Below are 19,830 nucleotides of genomic sequence, written 5' to 3'. Positions count from 1 at the left end.
TCTGTAATATCATGCCAAGACCATATCAAGAAAGAAAAAAGGAGACCAATTCAATATCATCATGCAAATCTTTCCTATGAGAGGGGAAAAGATTATCTGGTGCTAAAAGAAAAAGAGGAGAAAATGAATCACAGGGATAAAATATGCGAAGGAAGCCATGGAGTGGCTGTTCCTGTTCCTTCCACCATGCTTCGACACCATCTAGAGGTTTTATGGTTAATCAAGGTAAGATATCGCCTCAAGCACGCTTAAAATCCCAAATCAGTGGTCTATGCCCGAAATTCGAGCCTAGGGCTTGGGAAATTAGATGAAACCCAGACCGAGAAAAGTGCCCTGTTCATGAGGAATTCTAAAAATAAAAATAAAAATATAAAGGGTGCCTCCACATGTACATATATGCGTATGTATATGTGTATGTGTATAGATGCATGTGCCCGGAGTAACGAGATGTAGAAAACAAGAAAAAGCAGGAGCGATGCTTACCACTGCTATTCTTGGAATTCTTCGACTTGCAAGTCGAAAGGGGAAGCGCCTTGCGATTACACAGTAGAAATTGCTCCACAATTCGCCAAGTGACTTTGCTAAGCTTGGTTTTGGACGGATTGAAGAGCGAATCGAAGAAATTTGAAGGATTTTAAAGAAAAATCGTGGCTTTTCCCGGATGTTTGCGAGCGGTTTCCTTGGCGTAACCAACCAGCGGTTGTGGTTGAGGCCTCACTGTGATTTCTCATTTCCCAAGGGTTCTCTAGACCTGTGTATGAAAAGAAACCAGCAAAAACGAAAAGGGGGCAACTAGTTTTAGGGCTCGTAGCGTCTGAGAAGAGAGAGTCGAGAGGCGAAAAGAGAAAAACAAGAGAAGAAAAGGAAAGAAAAATAAAATAAAACAAGATTGATGGAAGCGTACCTGGGGAATGCAAGAGACCACTGGAAAATAATCATGGCAGCACACACGCGTGGGAAAGCGAGAAGGTCACGTCAGCAGCCTGGATTTGATTTTTCTTTTGGGCCAGGTTTGATTATTTGACCCATCTCAAAGCTATTCATGGCCCCAATAATCAAGGGGGCTAATGTTGAGGCCCAAAAATCCAAGGGGCTAAGCCCAAATTAACCCTTAGCCCAATATGAGTGATTGGATGCAAAATAAGCTCAATCGGGATAAAAGAAAATTTATAAGAGCCGCCAACACAAGCTACAAGCGACAAATCATGCTAAACAAGCACGTGCAAAAGGAGCCAAGGACATACCGATATTACTAAATCACGCTCACATGCTCATTCGGCACTACTTGGCCCGACTATAGCCTATCATGGCATAATAAAACCCCAAGCACAAGCATAGAAATCATGCGCATTCTAATACCAAGCTACGTCACGAGCTTAAGTGGGCCCAAGCCACAAAATTAACCGGGGCTTACTGAGAAGGTTGTGGTATGGAGGGAAACAAGCAATCACGGGGCCCATTGAGGGTTCAAGGAACGTAGGTTTCAAAGCCACTTGGGGGCTTTGGAACTCAAGCCCGTTCCTAGAACCCAAGCATATGGGTTAGCATGAGAGAGAGGAGAAAAAATTGACCCATGCTCTAGGAAGACACCAAAGAACCTACCAAGATATTTAGCCCAGCCCACATCAATAGAATTAGAGGGAAAGCCTTTCCAGCAGCTTGACAAAAGCCTGTCAAACGATAGAAGCAACAAAGCCAGAGGACCCAATACCATATGTACAAGCCCAAGCCCAGCAACTTGCAAAAATCTGGCGTCAAGCCCTATTCCCGTTTGAATTCCAAACAATGGTCATAAGGGAGCCACGGCAAGACCAGAGGAAATCCATGGGGGTGAGAGAAGTGTCCATCGGACAAAAGGCTCCATCTTTCCCTTTTCCTCTGTAAGCTCTGCCTGGGAGAAAACACAAGGAAAGCAGGTGGCGCCTTCCCCTCTATGGGAAAGCCCAGTTGCGTCAAACCATTGGAACCATGAAGGGTTCCTTACCCATGCCCCTTGGATGGAGAAATTCATCAAAATAGGGCTAAGTAGGAGCTGCCAAGGAAAAGGAAGAGGAAAACAGACGAAATTAGAGCTCCTAACGCCTATAAAAGGAGACTTTTGCTACCCAGAAAAGACATCCACAACTCAACGACCCAGAGCTTGACCAAGCTTTGTCAAGCAATCTGGAATTTACTCAAGCCACCCAATCCCATTTCTCCGTTGTTTTCTTCTTCCCCTGAGATAAAACCTTGCTAAGTTTTCCTTCGTTCTCAGTTTAGATTTGATCCTCTGTAAGAAATTCATGTTGTTCTCTCTCTCTCTCTCAAACTGCTAAACTCATGAAAGCTTAGCTCTCATGCCACATACTCCTCAGGCTGAGCCATTAGCGAAATCCTCATGCTTATTTGGGTGTTAGTGAAGTGATCCTGAGAGTGTTCTTTTAAAATCTCATTAGATTTTCTAAAAACTCTCTTGGGAGCTTGTTTTTCGAACTCAAGCATTTGGGGGATTTTGCTCGTTGTCTTCCTACAGCAGCCCATGCCTATTCGTCAAGCTGCTGGAACAAAAACCCCCTACAATATTATAGCTACAAGACTATAAATTATGGAAATTGCCATTCATTTTATATAAATCGAGACGTTAGATGGGCAACCCAAAGTTTTTTATCTATTTCAATTGAAAATGTTAGGGAGGTCACATTGTCAGTAGACAATGTCAAGCTAAAACTTTCTTTTGGGATGGTCTTAGAATTTGGTGAAGTCCTCTATTTCTACCTTCCATGAAAAGGAACTTATGGTTTTGAAAAGAATGCTCTTTAATGGAAAAATCCTCAATGTTTTGACATAAAAGATTGGGGCATATCTCTAAAGAAAGAATTATGTTAATAAAAGAAAATATGTTGTCAAACCTTGACTTTAGGGAGATCACATTATTGTGACACATTATGTATCAGCCTTTCTGATATAAGTGGGGTCAACTTATATTGGTGAAGCCTACCTCTATTAGACCATCTCCGATGCAAGCAAGCAAGACTCAAAATTTGAAATTTCGGGTCCAAAATACCTCAATGCCCAAAAAGGCCCATACCATTTAACCAACTTATTATATTTTCATTTAACACCTTCAAAACAATGGTTATATTTTTATTATTTGTTTTTGTCCAGGTAACGTAAATTTGGCCTCATTGCTAGGAGAAAATGTCATGACATTAAGTTCAATTAGGGTATAGTATACTAATCAACGTTGGATATGTCATACTATTGTAAATTCATGAGTTGGTGGATGACCGCCATACCTCTTAGCATTCCACCATTGGATTTTATGTAACATATGCACTAAGTATTTGTAATTAGTGCTTGTAACCTATAGGTATATTGTAAACGATGGTATTCAATCTCCTATCTTGTAAGCCTATAAAAAGGTAGTTCTACCAAAGATTAAGCAGTGAATAAACATGGTGAAACTTTATCTTTAGCATGTCACTTCTCTCTGCATTTTCTCCCTCTAGTTTTATAAAACGTTATCAGCACGACATTGCTCTTGGTATGTTTTCTTTCTTTGAATTTTCTTTCTTCTTATATGAGCTAGAGTCATCACATAGTATAGAGTTTCTTTGTACTCACCATCAGACTTCATCGTGCTCGTTTAAGGAAAAAAATTCTTATTCTTATTACACATGAATATAATGCCATGTTTTTTATTATTTGTTTGTTTATTTAATTTTAAGTATGATCTTAATTATTATGATGAGTTTGTATTATACAAAAGATCAGGGCCTGAAGTTCCTCGATCCTCATCATATAATTGATTGAATTAGAACCTGAAGTTCTTTGATTCTAAATAATTGAGGGCATGAAGTTCTGCGAATTTAAAAAGCACATAAGGACATGAAACTCCTCGATTTTGTATTAATCAAAATCAGATTTCCATGAGGCCTACATATGTCAAGAACCCAAACCAGAAGTTTTGAGTGCATATACATGGATTTGAGTATGAAGTTCAAAGCACAACTATTAATTCAATTTATTTAGATCTACGTATTCGAACTCGAAGTTTCGAATATATATTGATATGAACATGAAGTTCACAGTTTTTCATGGATCTTAATACTGTATATGAACCTGAAGTTCATTACTTATTTGTGCCTATATGAACCTAAATTGGTTGGAAATCCAATTCTTAAACTTGTAGTTTTATCTACATATTGAATCCACATTAATATTAGATTATCTTGGAATTTCATACTCTTTTATTTATTTATTTTATTCCTCATTTATACCACTTTACTCATTTTATTTTATTTATGTTATTAGTTAATTTCATTTTACAATGGTAATGTTTTGTATTACCGCCTCAATATTGATAGCCAGAGGCGTCTATTGGAGAAACTTCCTACTTTCTTTTGTGAGTAGGAAGCTTATGATGTCATGAACCAAAAGTTCATCAGGCCCCAATATTACACAACTATTAAAGTAGTTGAAGTTTATGATGTAATGAACTAAAAGTTCATAAGACCCCAATATTACACAATTATTAAAGTAGTTGAAATTTATGATGTCATGAAACAAAAGTTCACGAGGCCCCAATATTACACAACTATTAAAGCAGTTGAAGATTACGATATCATGAACCAAAAGTTTATTAACCGGATAACTTTTATGTTGTGGCATGACTATCTTGGCAATCCATGTTCCACAATGATACATAATATTTTTATAAATTTGTAAGGACATCGTTTAAAGACTCAAAATATTGTCTTGTCCAACAAATATCATTACAAAGAATGCTCACAAATAAAAGCTGTCATAAGATCATCTCAGTCAAAAATTGACTTTGAGCCCTCTTTCTTGAAATAATTCCAAGGGATATTTGTGAGCCTATACAACATTTAATTATGGATCACTTCACCAGTTTTATTGAATGTGCCTACTAAAATGGTCACATATTTGTCTCTTGTCAATACTCTTACGAGCATGACTCCCACATTATCCAATCCAGTCAATTTGAATTGATAATGATGGTGAGTTTATTTTCCTACATTTTGAGACAATTTTCCCGCCGTCAGGGGGAGAAATGACAGTTCCTGAAGAACATTGTGAAATAGTGTTGAATCAATCCGCTTTTGTCTCATCAAGATAATGCATATATAATGTTATGAATATGCAAGCATGGATTGATATTCATGTATCACAATCCATTAACATGACAATAAGTGACTATGAGCATGACAAAAATATAGGTTCTAAAAACTTAACTCCCTAGAAATGGAGATTATTTGAAAAATTCAAGCCCTATAAAAAATAACGCTCTATATGAGGTTATGATCCACATATTCTAATTAATTCATCGTAAAAGAGATGTTTGTCACATAAGTGACAACATCAGCCCCTGAAGAGGCATTGGTACCCCAATTCAATGAGATGCTTATAAATTAGGGAGTTTCACTAAAACACCCAAAATGGGGGTTCGAATTATAAAAAAACCCAAGCATTATTTAAACATATAAACACACGCAAAACCCATCATTACACACACTCAAAACCCATTATAAACACACCCAAAAAGTTGACTTTGGGGTTGATTTTGGGTGTGTTTCTATGTTTAGATAGTGCTTGGGTTTTTTTATAAATACATGTCTAGGATTGGGTTTATTTATAAATTTGTATATAAATTATGCATGCGCTTGCACATGAGAATTGTGGAATCACAAATTGATGATACATTTGGTTTATTAGTAGCTACTACAATCATCAAGGGCTATGATTATATTAAATCGCCTTATGAATGTCAACAAGCTAAGTGATTGGCCAAAATGGAAATAGGCAATTCCATTTATCACGAAATATGAAGTGTGGGATATTAAACCTATAACTCAAACACCAAATTACAAATGTTAAGTATGAAGGTTACGAATTGGTGCTTGTGAAGTGAAATAAGATCACTAGTATGACATGAGGTTTCCTGGTAGAGACATGGTTTTAGTCTCCCATCTCATCATATATGCATCCACATTTCTATAAGTATAGTTGTTATTTTAACGTGAAACTTATAGCATGTGTTAAATGCATATTTATTAAGATTGTATGGTACATGAAGATCCTCAAAGCTCATGAAATATTTGAGATATATCTCATGAAACGACCGCTTGAAGGATATAAAGTACCACGATATTCTTGATTAAGAGTTAACACTAAGAGTTTGAGTATTTTGAATTCAAATTTGATATTGTTGTAACATATTCTAACTATTAGATTAGTTGTTGATGCTACTAAAGAGTTCAATCATTTGAAAAGTGAAAAACAGGTCGAATAGTGTGATAAACGATCATGTGTGAAGATAATGTTGCTTGTATTGCTCAAATAAGAGAAGGGTTCATCAAGGGTGACAATTTCAGAAAAAAGCCAAGAGATTGGAGTTAAAAAAATTCTTTCATAAGATAATCTGGCGAACCTTTTTACCAAAGCTTTTTCTGAAGCCTAAATTCCTGAAGTTAATGAAAATCAAAGGGAGATATTAATCAGGGGGAGATATCAATCAGGGGGAGCATCCAATTCTACTACACACAGGACATATGCGCATTGTACTCTTTTCCCATTTTACTAGGTTTCTGTCCCACTGGGTTTTTTCTAGCAAGGTTTTAACGAGGCAACATAAGCGCATCCAACACCATATCAATGATCCATAAGAAAGTTTCACTCTTTTTCCCTTCGCTTCGGTTTTGTCCTCACTGGGTTTTCCAAGAAAGGTTTTTAATGAGGGAACTATGTCATTGTATGGTGGACATCCAAGAGGGAGTGTTGTAAATGCATGAGTTAGTGGATAACCGCCATACCTCTTAGTATTCCACCGTTGGATTTTATATAACCTATGCACTAAGTATTTGTAATTAGTGCTTGTAACCTATAAGTGTATTGTAAATGATGGTATTCAATCTCCTATCTTGTAAGCCTATAAATAGGTAGTTCTACCAAAGATTAAGCAGTGAATAAACATGGTGAAACTTTATCTTTAGCATGTCACTTCTCTCTACATTTTATCCCTCTAGTTTTATAACACAACAATGTATGGAAGAAAGACTAATTATTGGTTGTTGCAATTGATTTGTTTGTTTACACATTGATGTTGATTCTGTTGATCCCAATTGCCAACACGCCCATAACTACTATATCAAATGAAGAAGGTATTAGTGTATATAACTATAAGGCCAAAGCAAAAGACAATTTTTGCTATATATATATATATATATATATACTTCAATAATTTAATTGGAGCACATGCTTCCGATTACTTGAAGCCTCAACAGTACTTTAAGTTATTGAAGTCTCCATCTCTGTGATGTAATTTTCCTTCTTTTATCATTGAAAATTTGCTTAAATTGTCAACAATTAATATTCCGTTCTATGTAATTTAAATTCATTTCAACATCCCGTCCCGAAAATTCATTTTTTGTTTCTGAATTTCTATGTGAAAGTACAATTTTTTCTTTGGAAATAGGGGACGAGTTTTGGTCCCCATGCAATTTTGCATTTCAGTCAATATTTTATCAGGATGAGTTTTGATAAACTACTTCGCACCCTTTTTATAGAGCTCACTCTTATGAGTTTGTAGACACTTATTACGCATGAATTAGAGCTTTAACGAGGATATTATGGTCAATGGAAGTCCAAAGTAATTTCGGATAGTCCAAAGTAAAATCAAAAGAAAAAAAATAGAAAAAAGCTTTATAAAATTTATAATTAAAACCTAGCCCTTTCCCCACAGACGCATCCCACCACTTGACCAAGACCTCCGTAGTGCTCCGGGTTCTTTCCTATATTTTCCATGCAACCCACCCTAATCCCCAAATTTTGGACCAAACAACTAATTAAACGTCCACAAAAGCAAATGAAATTCGAGGAATGAAAAATGTATGTTAGTATGAAATTGTGTTGGCATTTCCTAGAACTTAGTATTGGTTTGGAAGTGTCATTTAGCTATAGGGTTGAAGCAAAATTGTTGTCTCTGATTTTCAAAAACTGCAGGATTGAAACAACTCAGCAATCCCCGAATTCCAGATTTGTGACTTATAACGTACGAGACATTTGATATGAAGAGTAAGATATGTCATTTTTCATGCACTCATAATAGGAATGTTTTTTTTGGAATCTAATATGATTTTATTTTCTTGATCTTCCTTGATTTTAATAAATTATAATCCATTTAGGAGTGCATCTCATTTACGCATATTTTGCAATATCTTTTTACTTAATATTTCTTTCTCTTATCCATGATTTGTTACTTATCCTTTAAAGTAATTAACTTACAAATCAAGTTTTAATCAGATCACATTATTAAAGGTGTTGAGATATTCTTGGTAGTTGACCTAAGAATATTAGGACTCCTTTAATGATGGGATTATCATAAATTTCCTTTATTGGGTTTTTACTTTCCTATTGTTTTGGGCTTCATGTGTGATCATCATTAGAATAGGAAAAATATCTTTTTATTTTATTTTATTCAAATCGTGCAAATAAAGTAATTTGGTTTTCAACGTGTTTTCTTTCATGTAAAGAAAAAATCTATAAAATAAGAACTTTGTCTTCTTTGTTCGGAGAGCTTTCACGATCATATTTTCAGTCCATAAACTTTGGAAGGCTGAGTTTTAATTTGAGATAAATCATCAAGTGTTCCATGTTTACATGGTGATTTATCAAACACTTTTATGATTCATATTGCATTCATTTGCATGTTTGGTGACTCATACGATCGAGGGCACCAAGACCGTGGTGGTGGCTTTCCTCCGGCGAGCTTGATGCGATCGTGACCAGTATTGCGTTCAACATAAAGAGTGTCAAAGATCACTCCGTGACAGAAGTTAAGTTATGAAGAAGTCAATAAACATTATTTATAATGTGTCTAGGATAAGTGTGTGAGTACTTCTTTTAATTATCGTTCTATAGTGGATTTGTGTTGGACTGAGGAGTCTCGTGGATTTTCCCCAGAGGTGGGGTTTTCTCACGTAAAATAATTTTCTGTGTATTCCTTTATTTTATACTCAACACGTTTCAAGATTGATATTACCGAAGTTTATTTTTATTTATTGATTATAATTTTAAGTTGGCCTATTCACCCCTTCTAGGTTTTCTTAGTCTTCCTACAGGTAATTTCAATGTACATAACCAGTGGCTGAGGATAAAGTTGGGGATGATAATCATAGCCTTGGACTTCAAGTTCAATGAAAACCATTGCAAGTTGGAACTGAAGTACGAATTTGGATTCAGATTCAAGTTATTAGAGTTGGAGTTTCCTTTGGTGGAGTCTTGGTCGACAGCGATGACGTTGGCTTGTGTCTCGCAGGTTATAAGAGAGGAAGATTCAGGGAATGAGATAAGCTTCTAGTTGTGGTGCGTCAGGGAAGGAGAGAAGCTTATGGCAAGAGTAGGTGTTGGATGGGAGCGCTGGTGGTCTTAAAAAAAAACAATTTCTATTTCATTTTTCTATTTACTAAATATTTTAGATAGTAAAAAAATCAAATAGTAACTCACGTGGATGAACATGACTTTTTGGACTGAAAAGTGGATGAAATTTGAAAATTTTAATGGCAGAGGTGAAATTGGTGGTATTTTTTTTAATACGAATTTATAAATAAACCTAATCCTAAACATGTATTTATAAAAAAATCCAAACACTATTTAAACATAGAAACATACCCAAAATCAACCCCAAAGTCAACAATTGTATATTTTTTGGGTGTGTTTATAAATGGGTTTTGAATGCATGTAATGATGGATTTTGAGTGTGTTTATAAAGTATTTTGGGTGTTGAATTTTTTTATAATTTTAGCTCCTATTTTGGGTGTTTTAATGAAACTCCATTTTTTTAAATTCGGACCTAAATTATCTGACGTTTTAGTTCATGAGATTAAATTTGATTAGGGTCATAATTTAGGGGGGAAATGGCTGAAAATCGTTTCAGAAATGTTAGAAAAGCCCAAAAGCCAGCCCAGTGAAAGCACACGTCACCCTCTGAGTCTTCTCTCTCTCTCCCTGAAGATTTCAGAAAAGGGCCGGCGACCCGGCTTTTTCCACCTTCACGAAAAAGCTTCGCCGCCACCTCCTCTACCAAACCCACCCCACCACCGGCCCGGAACACCCCCACAGAAGGCGGCAGAACGCTCGAAAACGGGCGGAGTCGCACCACCGTTGCCCCCGCTGTCGAGGTTGTTTCTGGCCAATTTCGGTCACCTCTGTCGGCGATCTTTCTTGCAAAAGGTAGATCTCGTCCTCCTCTGTCGTTCCCTTAGAAGACCCGACCCAGGCAAGGTGATTTCATTCATAACTTAGGCCTTTAATTGTTGATTAGTATAGTTTTAGTCTATTCCATATCCAGTTCAAAATTTTCATCACAGTGTTTAAAGTTTTCTGCTTTGTTTGACCGTGTGGTAGACCAGCTTTATCACATTTTTCTTTCTTGAGTCTCTAAGTAGTTTAGAAAACATGCTAGCAAGGAGAAATTTGGTAATTGTTGTCCTGTTTCCATTATTTTGCTTGTAGCAGATTATCTGATCAATGATGCTCATCAGAGTTTTAGGTGCTCTTTCTTTTATGCTTTTTCCCCTTGTATATTTATCTTGATTGTTTTTTATTAAAATGAATGCCTGTTTCCACTGAGGAAGTTGGTTGGATTGATTTGGATTTGGATTTGGAGATCATAAATCTGAATCTTGTGGTTGGACTCAAATCTTAATAAGAGTTGCATTTGCCCAAGCATTTGAATTCCTAAATTAAATTAGGAATTTTACATGTAAAACGTCTCTCTCTCTCTCTCTCTCTCACCACCACTGATTGTGTTTTGTTGCAAATTGTAACAGTTGTGTGTATTGAATACCTGGATACATAATCATAGAAGAATTGTCAGAAGGATTCTTGGATTGCAATGGCAGCTTCTGCAAAGACTCTAACTGCTGAAAGCCATACTTTAAATGGAGACTGGACAGTTGTTTCATCTCGTCGTGGAAGACAAAGAAAAAATCCTCCAAAAATTACAATTCGAGTACAGAAGCAACCATCGCATTGGGCTCCAACTGATCTTGAAATCAATTTCGCCCGTGAATCAAAATTAATGCAGAAGATGCAGATCTGTATGAAGAAATTGGAGATGTCTCAATTCTTTCTTAATTTACTGGATGAAATCCAAACTCCAGAAATGATGAATTACTTCCATAGGGTTTTGAGCTCGGAGTTGAAGATGAAGATGGTTATATATGGCATAGGCAGCATCGAATCATATGAATCCCCTCGTTTGCAGTTGAGCCTTGCCATCTTGCTGAAGAGAAAGTTCAATTGGATTGGAGATATAGAGGTCTTTGATCCCATTCTTTCTGCCACAGAATCTCGGGTTTTGGAAGCTCTCGAATGCTCTGTGTTATCGATAAATGAACAAGGTCGGCGTCAGGCTGAGAAACCAACAATGTTCTTCATGCCACATTGCGAGGCAGAGCTATATGATAATCTTCTACAAGCGAATTGGGAAGCACGGCTTTTGAATTGTACAGTATTGTTTGGGAACAGCTTTGAGACATACGAACAGCATCTATCAGAGTATAAGAACTCAGCTATTGTTGATTCGACAAAGCATATCTTGGCTGTTCGAAAATTCACAGATGAGTTTAGGATTAAGACAATTTCAGATACTTATTTCAGTGCCTTTCATGATTCGAGTTGGCATTTTTTCAGGCCTGTCCTTGAGACAGAGCTGCAGTTGAGCAATTTGTAGTTGTGAGTTGAGAAATTTCCTGATGATTGAAACGTATTATCATTTTTAGTACTCCATGTCCTGTTGAAAAAGTTTCAAGTGTTGGTATTATCAGTGCCTTTCAGAAATTTCCTGATGTTTCAAGTGTTGGTATTATTGATTCCTATTAACCAAAAGCCATAGGATCAAAACCCACAGAAAGCCAAGAATGTTACAACAATGAAAAACAAGCTAGAGAAAAAACAAGACAGAGCATTAAAAGGATTGGGGGGGTGGGGAAGGTAATGAAGATGTGATTGTGTCTCATCAATTTATAAATTAACGATCAACAAGAAAAATATACACAGACAGACCCTATACTAAAGTGAAAAGGAAATCTCCATCTCTAATTAAGGCCAAACTGAGTCGACAGAAACCCTAGACTCTAGCTGCTGCAGAAGATCTTCCACAGCTACCATCACCTCATTTTCTTGTGCTTGGCCATTGCATTTGTAGTTGCTTCCATTTCTGGTCAGTGGGTTTTTGGCAGTAGAAGAATTAGAACAAGAAGAAGGAGGAAGTGTTGCCCACCACAAATTACTTGGATCTGCGTTATGGGGCCGACCTCCAAGTACAGACAAGAGAAGAACAAGAGAAGCCATAGAAATTTTGATGGAATTGAGAGAGAAAGAAGAAGGCAAGGCAATTGATGCAGTTGAAGTTGAAGTTGAAGATAGTGAGATGACTTGTTTTGGGTTTTATATAAACTAGTATGCGGGGGTGGCGGGGGGCGCATGAGAAGAAGGTGAAGCAAAGTGAATAAGGAGCCCACTGCTTCTGTTGTTAGATTAGACCCAATGTTTGTTTGTTCGACAGGAAGAGGAGAAAACAAGGGACGCCCACTTCCCCAAATCCGCTAATTTTTCAGGTGACTGAATGCTAGCCATCGATGAGTGGAGCCCACGGAGATCAAAGGCTGGCATTCAACCAAGATAATAGCGTCTAATTTTTCAACAGCTGGTGGTGGATAGTTGGTCGCTGTATTTAATTTTGGGTCTTTGTCGTTGAACTAGATGGCATCCAACTGTTGCAGCTAGCGGTACTACTTGTATTCTATGTGCGTTTTTTATTGTTGTGGCCAACCCGTCACCCACTTTATTTAAAAATATAAAATAAATAAAAAAAGAAGTGCAATTACAAAGAGGATCTTCTACTGATGATATATTACCATACATGTCAAATTTTAATCTAACCAAATACAAGAATCATTATACTAGTGTCCAATGGAGAGCTTGCAATAGTTTTCATTTTCTTCTCTTCTTAATCTCAGAGCTCGTTTAGGAATGATTATGGATAGACCAGAATAATTTCTGGGAAAAACCACATTTCATGTGATTTTCCATAAAATCATTTAAAACAACTTAAAGTGATTATATAAAGAAGAGAAGTGATTCTCCATAAAAGTATTTTTTAGCCTATTTAAAATTACTCTCAAATGATCCCTTAGTCCATGACTTGGAATAAAGGGAAATGACTTTTTACTCGCAATAAAACTCGAGCATTACTTATGAAATCAATATCCTTTTTTTTTTTTTTTAAAGTGGTGTCATGCGATTTCAATTCGGTGAATCTCAGCCTTGTGGTTATGTTTGGTATCAATTCTAAGTCATATTTCGTGGATCCTTAGCCTCTACATTTAGAGACACAAACAGAGTTTCTCAGCTCCGGTGTGACTTGTGGAGAGGAAGAATCAGCTTCCTGCAGTGACTGATGGCTTAAATAATCTAACTTAGGGCATCTGTTGTTGAAAGAGCCCTGAAATCCAGTCCTTTTGTCTTCTGTTTCAATCAACTTCTCCCTTAAACCATCTGGAAGGTAAGCCAAAGCACTTCTGCATGTGGGTTGGTTGAAGATGCACCAAAATGGGGAATGAGAAATACAATAATATAAAGATCTGCAAGTGAAAAATTACTGTAATATAATTCGTCTCTTTACTTTTTTTTGCTTTTTACCTTGTGACAAGGCCTCAGTTGAACCCAAGCAGCACCGATTGCCTAAAGCCAATATTAAATCCCTCTCGTGAAGAAGCTTCTTTTCCCGCTATAACGCCATCACCAGTGAACCATCTACATATTTATATCAACAGTCAAAGGATAGATAAGAGAGCCACTTGAATTCAATTATGTATGGAAAACAACTAAACACAGACAAGACAATGACGAAAGTGAGTCTCAAGTGTACAACCACCGTGTGGAATTGGTGATGCATCTTCTGCCAGTACCTGCCCAAAGTACATGCTTCAATTCATCGTCGGAAGCATCCCAAGATCCATCCTCATGACACAAAGCAATCAATCCTATCATGCTCTGCAACAAAACGTTAAACAGATTTCTTACTACAGAAAGCAGCAAAACCACAGCAGCTATAAAATGCCAGAAGAATTAACTGGTGGACAGGATATAAACTTGAAACACAAGCAGAATCGTTGAACGAACAATACTAAAACAAAATTTATTGCAGCTCATCAACATTTTTATTGTGTCCGTCTTTTTTCCTTTTTAATTCCCAGATTTACATAACTTGGCAAAACACTTGAAATATCCATTTTCACATCCTTGACTACTGTAGGGCCTCCTTTTCCCACCATATTAATTTGAATGATGTTTGAATGTGAGCATCCAACTCAAACCAAATTGGCAATGGGTGAGGAGGCCCAAGATCAATTATACTCTTATGAATAAGCACTTCAAAGAACTTAAACAATGTCACACATGCTTCAGCTACCAGAGTTCACAGAGTTATTATAAATTTTTATAGCTGTTACAAATATAACCACAAATTAAGAGAGCTTCACCAAGGCTATCAAAGTAATGCTAGTTTTGCGAAACAATCACATCAAAATATTCTGAAAAGAATTAAAAAAAAATACATTGATGTTACACAAACAAAGAAGATGTTACGTTCTCTTGATTTACCAAAAAATTATATAAAACAAATAAATAACAAAGAAGAAAACAAAGATATTTGAGATGAACATAAAGATAAGGATGTCAGAGATGAATACAAAGATATCATCACCATAAGAATTCAAACTCTCACTATCTTATCAAGTGAAGGGAAAAGCAGATCTTACCATATTGTTGGATGCTTAGTAACATGAAAGTTGATCAATTGGAGCAATTGAGTGCCGTACCAACCTAACAGCAGACCCATAATAGGCAGGTAGCCCAGTCCACCATAATATGAAATTCAGAAAATAGGCATGATAACAATGAATTGTGACAGAACTCTTTGGGCTTTATTTTCTTTTTCGTTTCCAGGAATGAAGAAAAGTATTTATCAAATTTTATAGAGGAAAATATTGGGGAGCACATTTAGAAAACAATATTGTAGGCAAATCACCCGAGAGCTGCATCTTCCAACATATCAACATCGTACAATGAGGTTAGTTCTGTTTCACCATGTTCTTCACAAATCTCGTGATCACAAGCATCTTCGACATATCCGGATTGCTTCATCTGTTCAATGAGCAACTTCAAAAGATAATGTATTTCCTTGCATTGAGGATGGCTTTTATCTTTCACCATGAAAACATGCACACGACCCTGTATCTCAATCCAACTGCAACCTGGCTGCTTGATAACTCCCCGTTGCCTCATCAGCTTTCTTACTGTTACAACATCACCCCATCTTCCAAGCTCGGCGTACATGTTTGAAAGAAGAACATAAGGTCCAGAATTCCTAGGTTCAATATCTAAGAGCTTCTCCGCCACATACTTCCCTAAGGTAATGTTACGATGAACTTTACAAGCAGCAAGCAAAGACCCCCATATAACAGCATCAGGTTGCATTGGCATGATCTCTATTAAATGTTTAGCTTCATCAAGGCAACCAGCTCGACCAAGTAGATCAACCATACATGTATAATGGTCCTTCAATGGTACCAAACCATGCTCTTCACTCATAGAGTAAAAATATTCTTTTCCTTCATCAACCAACCCTGCGTGGCTACAAGCGCATAGAACACCAATCATAGTGACATGGTCAGGTTGCTCCCCAGATGCCAACATTTTTCTAAATATTTCAAGAGCTTCAGTCCCATAACCATTTTGTGCATACCCCACAATCATGGCATTCCAGGAGACATAATCCCTTTCCAACATACTTTTAAACACCCGACATCCATCTTCAATGGATCCACATTTCATGTACATATCTATTAGAGAATTTCCCACAAAAATATCAGGCTCTTCCCCAACCTGGAACTTAAATCCGTGTTTCAGCAAGTGTACATGAGCCTGCCTGCCAAGCTGCAGATCAACTAGACTTGCACAAGCATTGAGTAGATTCCCAAATGTATAGTGGGTTGGCAAAACAGACTCCCTCTTCAGGAGGAGAAAGAGTCCAACAGCCTCTTCATTTTCCCCATTTTGTGTGTACCCTGAAATAAGTGCATTCCAAGAGACTATATTCCTTTCCATCATCTTTGCAAACATCAATCTTGCAGCTTTTACACTTGCCGCTTTTGCATATCCACTTACCATTGATGTTTCGGAGACAACATTTCTAACAGGCATCCCATCAAAAATCCATCTGGCTTGCTTTAATCTATTGCATTTTGCATACATATCAACCAACGCATTGCCTAAAACAAGATCATCCCTGTATTTGTCACATTTTATGACACAAGCATATATTTGCTGACCTTCCTTTATTGCAGACAAGCTTGCACATGCACTTACCACACTGGCTAAAGTTAACTCATCTGGTTTGAACCCACCATCCATCATCCTCACAAAAACTTCTAGGGCTTCACTTGCTGGACCATTCTGCTCATAACACGTAATCAAACTGTTCCAAGAAACTGTATTTCGGTCACTCATCCAATCAAAAACTCTTTGTGCAGAAGCAACACTCCCACATTTAGAGTACATATCAATAAGTGCAGATCCCATATAAACATCTGACGAGTAACATGACTTAGCAATAAAAGCATGAATTTGGACACCCATTTTCAACTTTCTCAAACCTGCACAAGCACTAAGAGCACTACTGAATGAGTATTCATTAAGCACAAAATCCTCCACATGCAATTTGACAAAATACTCCAAAGCTTCTTCAAAGCGGTCATGCTGGGCAAACCCTGATACCATCGAATTCCACGAGCACTGGTCAGGCTCAGGCATTAACCTAAAAATCTGCACAGCCTCATCAATAAAACCCAACTTCGTTAATGTACTTATGATGGAGTTCCAAGTGAAAGTGTTCCTTTGAGGCATTTTATCAAACAATTTACGTGCATCATCCAAACAACCACATTTTCCATAAGCATCAATAAGCCTATTCTGGATAAAAATCTCTGAGGAAAATTGGGTTTTGATGACACGAGCGTGGATGCGATGTGCATCACGTGCTGACTTGGTTCGAATGCATGAATCCAAGAGCTTCGCAAAGGGTGTAGAGTCGAGGAAAGAGAGGTCACCCACAAGTTGTTTGAACAATCCATGTCTAGTTCCCATTCCATTATCTTTGCTACAATCAATTAAGCAGCATTGAAATGAGAATACATGACTCTATGTCTCCTACAAGGTGGAAAGAATAAATATATCAATGTCATTTTAAAATTAACTCATGAATGAAGATTAGAAAGATTAGAAAGAGTGTGCTAAAGGAAGCAAGAGAGCACATGTCATTGTATTCGTAATTATTTGGGAGAAATTTAATCACTTGTGAACTGTATGCTTGATATATACTGTTTTACTGAAAGTATGAAATAGTTGAGTTACATTGGTTAGACAAAAAAATGCAGAAGTTGCAAGAAAGATGAATGGCTCCAGAATCATCACCCAACCAAGATTTGCAGCATAACAAGACATAGTAAACACAATAAGAGCTTATCTCATATGGTAATACAACTATTATGAGTAACTAAGATAAGAACATAGCATATGCCAAAATATTCGTTCAGTTTTTAAATATCAAGATCGCTAATAACCATGAAATTATTCTCTTATATGGTCAAAATGCATTAAAATAACAGCCCAAGTGAACTCAAATAGGCGTAAAAGGGGACATTTCCATATAAATGATTGGCCCTGCCCAATGTTACAACAAGTTGATCTTATTATTCTCAAAAAAATCCAACATAAATGCAAGTTAGCTGTGATCATGATACAATAAACAGAAGATAACTGAACTAATTCAAGGAAGAAATCTATACATCTGATTCTTAGGAAACCACTGAAATCCAAAAGCACTGATACCATGTTAAAGTCCAACTACTAACAAAACCCGAAAAGGTTGTTTGAGAACAAGCCAACACTAATGGAACTGTAAGAGATTAAGCTAAAGGCTCAAATAGTATTTAGTATCAGCAGTGGATTGGGCTTCCCTGCTCCTACTGACAACAACAAATGTACGTCTGGTTTGCTAAATGGAACTTTAAGAGAAATCCAACCCCCATAATTAAGACAATATAGACAGAAAGTACCACCAATACCCAGTTAATGTTTCAGCTTCAGTAGAAAAGGATGAAACTAATAACCAGAAAATTACATTTCCATTAAGTCCGGTGTTAGCTTGGGGACAGTGAATTAATTAACTGAGAAAAAGAAATGACTTGATTAACTGCAATTGAAAGAGAAGCTGACCTGGGATTTTTCAGTCAGTTGAGAACAAATAGCAATTACAGCGACTGCAATTGAATATCCAAATTCTAGGTTTCAGACGAAAACGACGACGTCACAGCGAGCTTACTTACTGGAGTTGGGACTTCCTTCTTCCTCCTATCAGAAGAGGGAAGAACCAATCCAAGGCACAGTTGTCTTGTTTGTAACTTTCTATAAAAGAAAATATCAAAATAAATTTTCTGACTTTTTATTGGCACAAATTTGGGGCCAAAACTGTATGCAATGCAACACCACAAACCCTGGTTTGGTTATTGTTACTAAAATATGGATGGGCCGTGACAGTTTCGGGCATCTCCAAAAATGAGAAATGAGATAGAGGAGAGAGAAGGAGGAAGCTCACCTGGAGAAAAAGAGAGAGCAGAGAGCAGAGAGCAGAGTGAGAATCAAAGAATGTGAGCCCAAGGTTTAGACAGGGTTTAGGGATGAAGCAATTTCGCCTCACACCGAACAAACGACGGCGTACGACTTTGGAATTAACGGCTAAGATTACTCTTCTCTTGCGCGCGCTTTCTCAACTCGCACTATTTATTTATGATTGTTCAACGTCTCCTCCATAACCATAGTTTGAAGTTGTTATATGTATGAGTGCTAGGAGGAATTGACTAATTACAGTCTTTATCGTATATAGCCAAAATTTAGTCTATATTTTCATCAATGTCAGTTTTTATAAAATCTTTCAAATATAACGAAAAATTCTCTTGCACACGCACAACTGTATGCGTATTGCGGCCATGGTCGAACTACCGCACGTGATGTTCTTTGTTTTTTCGTTTCTTTGACATTGTACATTGTAGAAAGTAGGGGTGGTTGCATTCGAATCGCAATTTTTGCAAAATTGCAAACCGACCGACTATTTGCAGTATGGTGATTTTGAAACCGCAAAGCGGTCGATTACTGTGAATTAGCGGTTAAAACCGCAAATTCTTTTTGTGTCATAAAAATCCAATATTCTACATTTTAAGCCTAATTTTGATGCTTCTTTTGAAGCCTTTTGATTTCAAGCATATTTTAACCCAAAAATATAAATTCACAACATCAACTTTTCAAGCATATATAAATTCACAACCTCCTCAACTTCTCAAGCATTTACAACCTAAAGAAAATTAAAGTTACAATTCCAAGCATTTCAATTAAAGTTAAACTTCTCAAGCATTTACAACCTCAACTTCTCAAGCATTCCAATTCCAAATCCTTTAAAGTTACAAAACAAAAGGAAAATGTAATGCAAAATGAATTAAAGTTGCAACCCAAAAGAAAAATCCAATTCAAAATTAATTAAAGTTACAAACTAAAAGGAAAATGCAATGCACCAATATTACAAATTAAAGTTACAAATTCAAGTGTTGGTGGTGGTGAAATAGATTTGAATGATCCTGTTGTGTTGTTTGAGCACAAATACTATCTACAAAATGCAATTTTTTATTTTTATTTTTCTAAATATAGTCGCAG

General features: G+C 36.7%; 2 protein-coding genes and 1 pseudogene across 5 annotated transcripts; 1 reads left to right on the top strand and 2 right to left on the bottom strand.

Moving 5' to 3' along the window:
• Nucleotides 1–9,906: 9,906 nt before the first annotated feature.
• Nucleotides 9,907–11,785, top strand: SRR1 (sensitivity to red light reduced protein (SRR1)). Of its 2 annotated transcripts, none has more exons than XM_008242342.3 (2): nt 9,907–10,230; nt 10,830–11,785. In XM_008242342.3, the coding sequence occupies exon 2, from the start codon at nt 10,895–10,897 to the stop codon at nt 11,732–11,734; it is 840 nt and encodes a 279-aa protein (XP_008240564.2). In that variant the 5' UTR covers nt 9,907–10,230; nt 10,830–10,894; the 3' UTR covers nt 11,735–11,785. The 2 variants fall into 2 exon arrangements, with proteins under 2 accessions (XP_008240564.2, XP_008240563.2); XM_008242341.3 differs by having other exon boundaries at nt 9,907–10,281.
• A 64-nt stretch (nt 11,786–11,849) lies between these two features.
• LOC148915083 (uncharacterized) lies at nt 11,850–14,339 on the bottom strand (annotated as a pseudogene). Its single transcript, XR_016122923.1, has 4 exons — nt 14,268–14,339; nt 13,930–14,058; nt 13,705–13,807; nt 11,850–13,580 (listed from the first exon to the last, which is right to left on the bottom strand). The product of XR_016122923.1 is annotated as an uncharacterized LOC148915083 (transcript).
• Nucleotides 14,340–14,989: 650 nt separating this feature from the next.
• Nucleotides 14,990–19,129, bottom strand: SLO2 (Pentatricopeptide repeat (PPR) superfamily protein). Of its 2 annotated transcripts, XM_016796182.2 has the most exons (3): nt 18,722–19,126; nt 18,343–18,531; nt 14,990–17,274 (listed from the first exon to the last, which is right to left on the bottom strand). In XM_016796182.2, the coding sequence occupies exon 3, from the start codon at nt 17,209–17,211 to the stop codon at nt 15,091–15,093; it is 2,121 nt and encodes a 706-aa protein (XP_016651668.2). In that variant the 5' UTR covers nt 17,212–17,274; nt 18,343–18,531; nt 18,722–19,126; the 3' UTR covers nt 14,990–15,090. The 2 variants fall into 2 exon arrangements, with proteins under 2 accessions (XP_016651668.2, XP_088899099.1); XM_089042973.1 differs by lacking the exon at nt 18,343–18,531 and having other exon boundaries at nt 18,722–19,129.
• Between the last annotated feature and the right edge of the window lie 701 nt (nt 19,130–19,830).

This window comes from Prunus mume, linkage group LG8, assembly GCF_029339155.1.
Source record: "Prunus mume cultivar Tortuosa linkage group LG8, ASM2933915v1, whole genome shotgun sequence".
In the NCBI taxonomy this organism is placed as follows: domain Eukaryota; kingdom Viridiplantae; phylum Streptophyta; class Magnoliopsida; order Rosales; family Rosaceae; genus Prunus; species Prunus mume.
This window is presented reverse-complemented; position numbering and strand designations above follow the sequence as displayed.

Coding starts and splice junctions, on each gene's coding strand:
- SRR1 (XM_008242342.3), top strand. CDS start 10,895: ATGGCAGCTTCTGCAAAGACTCTAACTGCTGAAAGCCATACTTTAAAT.
- SLO2 (XM_089042973.1), bottom strand. CDS start 17,211: ATGGGAACTAGACATGGATTGTTCAAACAACTTGTGGGTGACCTCTCT.